Raw genomic sequence first — 12,523 nt, forward strand, 5'->3', positions numbered from 1 at the left:
ATGCTGGGCAGGCAGCCTACTTAGAAAAAGCATCCAAGAAGCAAGGAGAGGGACCAACATGTTTCCTCTCACTCAGCCATTCCAAAGCAAGAGTTCACTGGCCTATATGTTATCTGAGTGAAATGACAGGAAGAATCACCTATACTATTTAAGCTATTATTTTCTTCCTTTTTCTTTTTTGACCCAATTCATACAGTTAAATTTGTGTTAAGTTAAAATATGTACACAATATGATTCTGCTGACCATCTACCTAGCTGTTCCTACTCAATGTTAGTAGCTGAAGATGTCCTAGGACAGAAGACAGCAGAAGCTGTGACTATCAAGTAAAAGTGGCTTAATCATAGCAGTGTGATCCAGTGCAATCAGACATATTACTTTTAAGGGAAAAATTAAACTGATAACTTTTTTTTTTTAAGATATATATACACACACATATATTTTGAGAGAGAAAAACAGCATAAGCATTGGGGTGCGGGGGGCGGAGGCAGCGGAAAAGGAGAGAAGCAGACTCCCCACTGAGCACAGAGCCCGATGTGGGGCTCAGTCTCATGACCCTGAGATCATGACCTGAGCTGAAACCAACAGTCAGATGCTCAACCAAATGAGCCACCCAGGTGCCCCGAAAACTTATTTAAAGAAAACATCTCATAAAGAAAACTAACATGTTTATACTTCCAGAAAAATTTGGAGACATGGAAAATATATAATACACTTTATTTCTTTTATTCTAGAATGTTCATTTTATTCATATTTTAACATTTGAAATTAAAATGTCTCAAAAATCAATGTGTTCATTTAAAATGGTAGTTTACTTCCTACTGAAAAGAACTATCTTATAATCAACGGTATCTTAAAATTGAAGAAATATAACAGGATAAAATATGGAGAACAGGAATGCAAATCAGAACTGACATTTCCAGTTCTGAATATTAAGAATATGATAAAGTTCTCCCCCTTCTCTATATTACTGTCTCTGTTACACTCATGACACTCATGACAGTGTGCGTTTTACATGTGTGTTGTGTGCATGGAAGGTGGGGTATATACCTTTCTCTTTGGTCAAGACAGCAAGCAAACACAAATTGATTAGTAGCATTATTTTAAATATCCAGAATTGCTTTACACATGTTAAAACATTAAAAAGTAATCATTTAGGCGTGCCTGTGTGGCTTAGTCAGTTGAGTGAATGACTCCTGATTTCAGCTCAGGTCATGAACTCAGGGTTGTGAGATCGAATCCCACATTGGGCTCTGCACTGGGTGTGGAGCCTGCTTAGGATTCTCTCTTTCCTTCCGCCCCTCCCTACCTCACTCTTTCTCTATTAAAAAAAAAAAAAAAAAAAAAAATATATATATATATACACACACACACACACACAGAGTATATACATATATAATGTGTTATATATGTATAAATCATTTGTCTATTCTTGAAAGATTATTTAGAAATTAAAATAATAGCTTAAACCACTGTCCATTCACTCTATTAGTAAATAAAAGGAATTAAACAAAAGGAATTAAATTTTGGCAGACCCAATATTTAAGCAATCAATGACTATTTTTCATCAAATATGTGTTTTATGGAAGAAATATAAAGACAAACCAAGCTTAACATACCTCAAGTCCAGGAACTACACATGCTTACTCATTTGCATTTCTGAGTCTCTACCCCTCTGTATCAAAGAGAAATGGTTCTAGAGCTTTCCAAACTGGCAGTCATAATCATCACTGGGTCATAAAAATCAATTTAGTGTAACAAAATTAGAGAGATGGAGAACAAATTAGTGGTTTCCAGGGAATAGGGTGAAGAGTGTGTGGTGTGGATGTGATCATAAAGGCAGCATCGTGGAGTCTTGCAGAGATGGAACAACTCTGTGTCTTCATTGTGGTGAGCATTATAGGAAACATTATCACTAGAGCTACATATAACTGTACATACAAAAACACAAAAGGGCATATGTAAAACTGGTGAAAACTGAGTGAACCGGCTTGTACCAATGTCAGTTCCTTAGTTTTGATATTGTATTATAGTTATGCAAGATGTAACCACTGGGAAAACTTGGTGAAAGGTACACAGAACTCTGTACATTTTTTTGCAACCCCCTGTGAATCTAGAATTACTTCAAAACATAAAGTTAAAATAATTTAGTGGGTTGCAACTAATACTTTTTAAAACCAAAACATCAGTGCCTAGAATAAGGGGAAAAACTTGTTCAACTATGTATGCACATACGTTTAGCTGGATAGGAGGCTGCAATGTAAATACTATTTCTTATTGTGGGTTTTGGCTTTCTCAAAGAAGCTTGAGAAATACTGGAACTTAAGGCTACCAGGAAAAGAAATGAAAATACTTCATTCTTAGTGTTCTGGGCTCAGTTAACAATGACCAATATTTCCTCATCATTAATAACAACAAGACTAGGAACTAACACTACATATGTGCACTATCCTAAGGACATGATATATACTAACTCATTTATTTCTGTGAGGTAGATCCTATTACAATCCTCATTTTACAAATGCGGAATCGAGGTACAGAATGATTAGAAGACTTTCCCAGACAGTGGATGGTAGAATTGTGATACGAACACAGGCACTTTGGCTCTAGAGTCCATGCCCGCGGTCACTGTGTTTCACTGACTTACACTATATATGTATCTTTGTGAGCAACTTCAGGTTACCTCCAATCTTTAATTCTGGATTATTTCACTACAGGCAATCTAGGTTTCTAAAGCTCACTGAACACATCAGATGAAAGTTCAACAAGTATATACACACAACTAAAAGACTATTTAACAGATGGGAAAATAAAAAGAAAATACCTTTAGCCTCCAATTATCTCCTACTTCGGTTTTGATTCTGTTTAGCCAATTTTCATCAAAATATGCAGGATCTCTGCAAATAAGAAAAAGCTAGCATATTAATCATGCAGCTATCAAGCTTAAAAAAAAAAAAAGAAAACTGAAACTTATCCCATAACATCACTTAACTGCAACATAAACATATATTTACCACATATTCGCCACTAAATAACTCATTGTGGAGACTGGATGCAATTACAGATTTCTCTAAAATCAACCTATTATCAGTGTATCATAAAACATATATATATTATCAAAAACAAACTAAAAAATGAAAAATGATAACATACAGTTGATATATTTTTAAAAACAAATTATAGATTAATAAGCTATCCTGGAATTAACATAATTTTTAGATATAGTAATATCTAAAACCAGTCAAAATTGAGACACAATTTTAAACAGACAAATGTATCAAGAAAAAGGTTAACATAAGCCTTTCACTTAATATTTCAATAATTTCTGTCACCTAATACTTTGAAAGTCACCAATAATGCTATTAAAATTTCAATTTCTGGGATGCTGATGGCTCAGTCAGTTAAATGTCTGCCTTCAGCTCAGGTCGTGATCCCAGGATTCTGGGATGGAGCCCCAAGTCCGGGGCTCCGTGGGGAGCCTGTTCCTCCCTCTCCTGCTCGCCCCTGCTTGTGCTGTCAAATAAATAAATAAAATCTTTAAAAATTTTTTCAATTTATTTTTTTTAAAGATTTATTTTAGAAAGAGAGAGTGTAAATGCGCGGGGGGTGGGGGTGGAGCAGAGGGAGAGTCTTAAGCAGACTCCAACAGGGGACTTGATTTCACAACCCTGAGATCATGACCTGAGCCAAAACCGAGTCAGATGCTTAAGTGACTGAGCCACCCAGGTGACCCAAAATTTCAATTTATTTAAATATAGAGTGAAAATAAATAAATAAATATTATAGACTGAGAACCTATTTTCTCACATGTAATACCAAGCATTAGACAAGTTGGACACTGTTTGCAAAATGTTTAAAATCTAAGTTAACATTGGTGTGGACAAACTGAAACACCTATGAATATACCTATACTTATTTTTCTTAGGAAAACCTCCCCACACTACTATAAATAGAAAGAAAAAAATTTTTTTTTGAGCCCAGCATGATCCTCATTTAAAAATTTTTGAAACCAATGCTCTAAGACGTTAACTTATTTATTCAAGGGGCGCCTGGGTGGCTCAGTCATTAAGCGTCTGCCTTCGGCTCAGGTCATGGTCCCAGGGTCCTGGGATCGAGCCCCACACTGGGCTCCCTTCTCAGCGGGGAGTCTGCTTCTCCCTCTCCCACTCGCCCTGCTTGTGTTTCCTCTCTCGCTGTGTCTCTATCAAATAAATAAATAAAATCTTTTTAAAAAAATTATTCAAGACCACAGATTGAACACCTGTTTGTCCTGCTTTAGCAAGTGCTAAGTCCAGAGATCTTTCCACAACGCCACAACTGTCTCCATTCATCCCCAAAACATAATGGCAATGAGAGGAATGTTAGGGGAAAAAAAAAAAATCTACATTTCAACTTAAACTGTCACTCAAACTGATACAATCAGCACTAAATTTTGTTCATATCTTTAAGTGAAGTAACATGCTTATAACTTTTAATGTTATTGTTTAAAAAAATGTATTTAGGTATGAAATTTATGAAAAAAGTTACAACTAAGTCACCTCTAAAAATCTATTTTTATTTTTAAATTTTTTATTATTTTTATTATTTCATAATTATTGTTGGAGCCTATATCATACAGCTTTTAAAAATAGCTTTATTGAGATATAATTCATATACCATATGACTCATCCATTTAAAGTATACAATGCAATGGGTTTTAGTACATTCACAGAGTTGTATGACCATAACCATTATCTAAATATAGTGTTAGGACATTTCCATCTTCCCAAAAAGAAACCTTTATCTATTACCCATCACTGTCCATTTCCCTCTCTTTCTCCAGCCCCTGGGAATTACTCATCGCCTTTCTGTCTCCATGGGTTTGCCTATTCTGGACATTTCATATAAATGAAATCATACGCTTTGTGGTCTTTTCTGTCTGGCTTCTTTCATTTAGGATGGTTTTAGGATTCATTCATATTGTAGTATGTATTACCACTTCATTTCTTTTTATGACTCAACAACATTCCATTTATGGGTATAATAAATTTTGATTATCCATGCATCAGCTGATGTATATTTGGGTTGTTTTTACTTTTTAGCTATTATGAATAATGATGCTTTGAACATTTGACCAGTTCGGTGTGGACATGTTTCTTGTGGGTATATGCCCAGGAGTGGAACTGGTGGGTCCCATAGTAACTGTGTGTTTAACATTTGAAGCAAGGCCAAACTGTTTTCCAAAGTAGTTACACCACTTTACATTCCCACCAGCAATGTATGTTGGTTCCAATTTCTCCATGCACTTGTTATTTTCTGTCCTTTTAATTACAGTCATCCTAGTGGATGTGAAGTGGTATGTCACTATGGTTTTGATTTATATTTCCTTGATGACTAATCATGCTGAGTATTGGCCATTTGTATATTCTCTTTGGAGAAAAGTCTATTCAGTCTTTTCCTATTTAAAAATTGGGTTGTCCTTTTATTATTGAGTTCTAGGAGTTGCTTTTGGGGGTTGGGTTTCCCCCGCTTAGTATTTAAGAAAAAAGCCCCTTCTCAGACATAAAACACGTAAATAATTTGTCACATTCCGTGAGTTGTCCTTTCACTTTCCAAGAGTTTTATAGTTTTAGTTCTTATACTTAGGTCTATGATTCATTTGTGTATGGTGTAAGAGAGGGGTCTAAATTCATTCTTCTGCATGTGGATATTCACACCCATTTTATTTTTAAGCTTAATCTAGCTTTTTTAGAAGTTCAAAAGAATAAAAATTAAGTAAAAGAAACTAATTTGAGCAACCTTTTTTTCTTTTTTAAGATTTTATTTATTTATTTGACAGAGAGAGATATAGCGAGAGAGGGAACACAAGCAGGGGGAGTAGGAGAGGGAGAAGCAGGCTTCCCAAGGAGCAGGGAGCCCGATGCGTGGCTCGATCCCAGGACCCTGGGACCATGACCTGACCCAAAGGCAGACGCTTAACAACTGAGCCACCCAGGCGCCCCTTAATTTGAGTGATCTTGTACAAAATAAAGGGAAACTTATTGGAAGATCACTGAGGTAGGTTATGGTATTGAAGGATAACTGGGCCTCACAAAGTACTAGAATAAAGACCCGGAAAGCTGTTAAGAACCCAGACAGTACTCTCCTTCTGACTTTCATCTTTGTTTCCGCCCATCTATATCATTCTCTCTGCAGACTGACTGTTTTCTGTTTCTCCATATACAAGGCTGAAGATAGCTGCAGACACGTTCCAAGTCTTCAACATTTTAGTTCAAACAGTTTAGAGACCAGCCATCATTCAGTCCCAATTCTAAATTCCCAGATCATTCTAAATAGTCCAGCTAGAGTCTGTTTTTCATCCCTAATCCAATTTATATGTGACCAAAAGGATAGAGGGCTTGCAAGTAGGTCACACACAACTTTAGGGGGAAGAATGACCACACCTGGCAGGATAAGGGTGAATTTTCAGAGAAAGTGACTGTTATAAAATGGGAAGACCACCCCAGAAAGTGTCCTTTTTCCTTAAAACCTCTTATAAAAATAGATAACGCAAAGAAAAGCAATAATTGAGTGAATTCTACTAAAATACTAAAGAACCATTATAAAAATAATTCAGAAATCAGAAAATATTCAATATTTTTTGACACTTGAATAATCTAAAAAGCATAATCATTGCCAATCAAGTGTTAGTCTTTCCAACCAAAAAAGACACATAAGGCCGGCAATCTGAGTTTGGTGCTACGTGGCTGATGATTATTACTCAAAGCCAAAGGCACTGAACTTACTAGCTGAGTGGCAATTCAGGGTCACACAACTAAAAGATACTTAAACTTCACCTGCAAGCTCATAAACTTATAAAAAAGAATGCTTTAAAATGTCTAAGAAGGTGCGCCTGGGTGGCTCAGTCGTTAAAGGTCTGCCTTTGGCTCAGGTCGTGGTCCTTGGTCCTGGGATCGAGCCCTGCATCGGGCTCCCTGCTCAGCCGGAAGCCTGCTTCTCCCTCTCCCACTCCCCCTGCTTGTGTTCATTCTCTCGCTGTCTCTATCAAATAAATAAAATCTTAAAAAAAAAAAAGTGCCTGGCTGGTTCAGTCAGTAGAGCGTGTGACTCTTGTTATGTTGGGGGCAGAGTTCACTTTCAAATTAATTTTTTAAATGTCTAAGAAATTATATACTCCAAAAACTCCTGAGATACTTAATTTACAATTTAGAGCAATACTTATAAGTAAAAGCACTCAGAAATATCTGAATATTGCAAATCAAACACTATGATACAGCTTGCTTATTCCTTAAAAGATCACCAAATCAAAATCTCAGAATCATGTCTGAGCTAGGGAGGGAAGACAACAAAAACCGCTGCTAAGCACCAATAATAATATACTAGGCACTGAATCAGGTACTTTACATTCACAATGACATTGCAAGGGAGGTATTATTATTCCTGTTACCATTAAGGAGTATCAGACTCTGAAATCAAGTAATTTTCCCAAGTTCAATCAGATAATTAAGTGGCAGAGTTGGCAGTATAATCATTTTTGTTAAAACAGATCAGTAAAGTTCAACACAAAACTGGTTTGAGCCAACAACACTAAGGTCCTGTGGCTCAGTATCTCCTTCATGCTGAATAAACTAGGTCACAAGAAGAGAGGGACCAACATGGTTCATGACACTCTATGTTCATTAAGGACAGGTATCTGTTCTCATTCACTCATTCCCAATACCTCATGTCTGACACATAGCAGGTTCTCAATAAATATCTGCAGACTGAAATACATTTAGAAAGTGACAGTACTTTTAAGCTATCCATAAACTTCCAATCTACTACTTGGGCAGAACACAGCAAGAACAGTAGTCTTTTTTTTTTTTTTTTAATTTTTTTATTGTTATGTTAATCCCCATACATTACATCATTAGTTTTAGATATAGTGTTCCATGATTCATTGTTTGTGCATAACACCCAGTGCTCCATGCAGAACGTGCCCTCCTCAATACCCATCACCAGGCTAACCCATCCTCCCAACCCCCTCCCCTCTAGAACCCTCAGTTTGTTTTTCAGAGTCCATCGTCTCTCATGGTTCTTCTCCCCCTCCGATTTCCCCCCCTTCATTCTTCCCCTCCTGCTACATTCTTCTTCTTCTTTTTTTTTCTTTCTTAACATATATTGCATTATTTGTTTCAGAGGTACAGATCTGAGATTCAACAGTCTTGCACAATTCACAGCGCTTACCAGAACACATACCCTCCCCAGTGTCCATCACCCAGTCACCCCAAGAACAGTAGTCTTATAGTCTTCTTACATCCAGTGTGACTTTTCCCAGTAATAAACTTTGATTCAGTATGTAGGCACCTAACCATAACTCTGTTTCTATAAGTAGTTCACAATTTCAGCTATGTTTTCTAAGTACCCCCTAATTAATGCTCTCAGGCTATAACCAAACAATATAAAGGCAATTTTCTCCAAAATCTTAATAGACCATAGTTCTGCACAGACATGTAAATAACAACTGATAATCTTACTGGCGTGTTCTTCATGAGTAAGAAGCTATATTTAGCTTCTTACTATGTCCTGACTCTTGCTAAGAAAAACAAACAAAAAGAACCCATGAAACATACAAAACCATTTCCTTAGATTTTTCCAGTAACACATCTATCTGACTATAACTTATGAACTGGTCCTAGTTTAAGTTAAAAAAAAAAAAAAGCCCATTAACTTTAATCCATAACATAATTCCAGAAATATATCATCTGCCTGCACTTAATTACCTTCACAAAAATAAACACATTAAGTTTCATTTGTACTGCTAAAATTATTTAATAATTAAGAATATTCTTGGGGCGCCTGGGTGGCTCAGTTGGTTAAGCGACTGCCTTCGGCTCAGGTCATGATCCTGGAGTCCCTGGATCGAGTCCCGCATCGGGCTCCCTGCTCGGCGGGGAGCCTGCTTCTCCCTCTGACCCTCCCCCATCTCATGTGCTCTCTCTCTCTCTCTCATTCTCTCTGTCTCAAATAAATAAATAAAAAATCTTAAAAAAAAAAAAAAAAAAAAAAAGAATATTCTTATTGAACTCAGCCAAATTAAGATGGGTCCAAAACCAACACTGTATTTTGATTCCATCTCTTAATATGGCATTTTTATTAGCAAACCTTAGTACTTTTTAGATATGTTGATTTCTTAGGTCTGTTTTCTAATTGTCTTTTAATTACCCAAACAATCATTTTGGTCCCCTGCCATTAAATGTGTATTCAAGAGTTAGCTATAATAATTTTCACATCCATAATGACAAAAATATAGCAAATTATGCTTAGCCCCTATTATGTCAAATTAAGCCATAAAGGCACATAAGGGATAGGCGTTAAGCTAAGAATCAGCAACTCAGCGTACTAAAAAAAGAAAGTATCCATTTAAGAAGCTTTCCACCAACGTCCACAGCTTGACCTTCATTCTCTCTCTGTTGGTCTCATCTATCTTCTTTTTCCCCCTTTCTTAAACTCTAAAAGCTAAGACTAATGGCACTTAGAGGCATAACTTACTACTTCTGCTCTTAGTCTTTCAATCAATATGTGGTTGTGGTATAATAAAAAACGTATTTGGTCTTCATCCCTGGTTCCTGGCACTGAGCTCCTAAAACCCTTAGCATTTCCTAAGTGACAGGAGTGTCCTTTGTAATTTATAATGAGTCTTTCTGACCATAACTGAGTTTATGCTAATGAGGTGATTCATTGTGGATGAATCTAGATAGCTTCAGGATGGAGGCTGGTTCCAAAGGAACAAACCACACGACTAGAGGACTGGAACTTTCAGCCCCACTTCGACCTCCAGAAAGGGGCTTGAGGTTGAGTTCATAATTTCAATCACATCTATGGAATGAAACCCCAAATAAAAATCCTAAACAACAGGGTTCAGGGAGTTCCTAAGCTGCTGAACACATTGATATGCTGGGAGGGTAGCATGCCTGGAGAGAGCATGGAAGCTGTGAGCTCTGCGTTGCCCGCAGCCCCATACCTTGCACTATGCATCTCTTTCCTTTGACTATTCTTGGATTATATTCTTCATAGTAAAACTGTAATTGTAAGTATAAAGCTTTCCTGAGTTTTGTGTCATTCTTGAAAATTACTAAAAGGGCTGAGGGTGGAGAGGAGTTCATAGGAACTCCTGAATTTGTAGTTGGCCAGGAAGAAGTGTGGCTGAGCTGAGGATTGCACATCCACCTGGCATCTAAAGTTGGGGCAGTTTTGTGGGACTGAGGCCTTAACTTGTGGAGTCTGCACTAACTCAGAAGTTAGCGTCAGAACCAAACTGTAGGACATCCAGCTGGTATTGGGGAAATTGTTGATGGGAAATGAGAGAGTGGTGGTGAACTATTCTTGGAGACAAAAGATAAAAGATGATAAAAGCTGCTTTCTTTTAATTTCAAAATCAAAATAAGTCCATATTCATTCATTCAACAAACAAGGTACCAGAATGGTAACAAGTAGTCCAGATCACTTAGGACATACTATTGTGAGTACTTTGGCTTTTACCCTGAGTGAAATGGAGTAACAATGTAGAGTTCTAAGCAGAAAAATCTTACTAAAAAATCACTCTGGCTGCTGGGTTCACATTAGACTGTGGGCAGGCTAGTACAGAAACACCCTCATCAGGAAATTATTTTTTAAATAAATTTTATGTATTTATTGACAGAGAGAGAGGAAACACAAGCAAGGGGAGTATGAGAGGGAGAAGCAGGCTTCCCGCTGAGCAAGGAGCCCAGATGTGTGGCTCGATCCCAGGATCAGGGGATCATGACCTTAGCAGAAGGCAAGGCAGACACTTAACGGCTGAGCCACCCAGGTGCACCCTCATCAGGAAATTATTAACATGATAAAGGCAAGAGACGATGGCGGCCAATGTTGTAGCAGGAAAAATAACAATTCTTATTATAAAAGTTTTCCAGGGGGCGCCTGGGTGGCTCAGTCGTTAAGCATCTGTTCGGCTCAGGTCATGATCCCAGGGTTTGGTTACTGCCTGTTTCTCATCTCTTTAGGCTCTTTAGTTTAGAATAGTCTACCCCCTTTCTTTTTTCTCATGGCATTGGCTTGCTGAGGAGACTAGGTCTATTGTCCTTTAAAACAGCTCACTTACTGGATTTGCCTGATTGTTTCCTCATGATTTAGTGTAATTTGTTCCTCTAGCCTCTGTGCTTTTCTGTAAACTGGAAGTCAGAGCTAAAGGCTAGATTTAAATATACTTTATAGATATATTTTAAAAGCATAGTTATCAGGATTTCCTGGAAGATTCTATGTGGGATGGGGAAAAAAAGAAAGGTTTAATGGTTTGAGCAACTAGAAGGAAATGCCAATAACTGAAACGAGAAGATTTTTGACCGAGTGGGTTTTAGGTAGAAGACAGAGTTTAGTTTTAGATATGACAACTCTGAGAGGTCTTTTAGACTCAAATGGAGACACTGAATAGACAATGAGGTTAAGTCTGGAGGTCAAAGCAAAGATTCATGCTGGAGATACAAAACTGAGTCATTAGGATATGGATGATGTTTAAATCCATGAGACCAGATGAAGTCATCAACTAAGTGAATGCAAACAGAAAAGAGTAGCAGGCCTGAGTCCTTAAGCACTCCTCCGTTAGGAAGTAGAATAGAAGAGGAAAAATGAGCGAAGGAAATACAGATCATCAAGTAAGACAGGAGAAAAACCCAGAGGCTAACAGTATCTCGGAAACCAAATTTTTAAAAGTGTTACAAGAAGGTAAGTCCTTTGAATGCTGCTGCCATGTCTGGATAAGGACTGAGATTGGGCCATTAGAATCAGCACTATGTAGATAATTGGTGGTCCTAACAAGCACAGTTTTAATAAAATGGTGGGGGGGAAAAAAATCCCTGACTGAAAAGTGGATTTAAAAGACCCGGAAGTGGGGCGCCTGGGTGGCTCAGTCATCAAGCGTCTGCCTTCGGCTCAGGTCATGGTCCTAGGGTCCTGGGATGGAGCCCCACATTGGGCTCCCTGCTCCGCGGTAAACCTGCTTCTCCTCCCACTCCCCCTGCTTGTGTTTCCTCTCTCGCTGTGTCTCTGTCAAATAAATAAATAAAATCTTAAAAAAAAATTAATTAAATAAAAGAGCTGGAAGATAGGAATACAAAACAGCTGGGTACAGACTATTCTTTAAAGAAGTTTAAAAAAAAAGAAGTTTTTGCCGCAAAGGGGAGGAGAAATGGAATGACAAAAGTGATATCAGGAGTATTTTTAAGATTTTATTTATCTATTTGTCAGAGAGAGAGCAAGCAAGCATGCACGCATGTGCGTAAGCACAAGCAGGGGGAGCAGCAGGCTCCCCACGGATCAAGGAGCCAGATGCAGGACTTGATCCCAGGACCCTGGGATCATGACCTGAGCCGAAGGCAGACGCTTAACCAGTTGAGTCACCCAGGCATCCCTGAGACCAGAAGTATTTTTTTTTTTTTAAAGATTTTATTTATTTGAGAGAGAGAGAATGAGAGACAGAGAGCTCGAGATGGAAGAGGGTCAGAGGGAGAAGCAGACACCCCGCTGAGC

At 37.8% G+C, this 12,523-nt stretch overlaps 1 protein-coding gene across 6 annotated transcripts in view; it reads right to left on the reverse strand.

Moving 5' to 3' along the window:
- Window positions 1-12,523, reverse strand: part of HOOK3 (hook microtubule tethering protein 3) — a 106,523-nt gene that overhangs the window by 75,195 nt on the left and 18,805 nt on the right. For all 6 annotated transcript variants that reach the window (XM_078069556.1, XM_036102348.2, XM_036102350.2 and 3 more), the window contains exon 3: window positions 2,823-2,895. In XM_078069556.1, coding sequence (XP_077925682.1) covers window positions 2,823-2,895 — 73 coding nt within the window. The remainder of the gene's footprint in view (window positions 1-2,822; window positions 2,896-12,523) is intronic.

Source organism: Halichoerus grypus, chromosome 3 (genome assembly GCF_964656455.1).
Source record: "Halichoerus grypus chromosome 3, mHalGry1.hap1.1, whole genome shotgun sequence".
NCBI lineage: Eukaryota > Metazoa > Chordata > Mammalia > Carnivora > Phocidae > Halichoerus > Halichoerus grypus.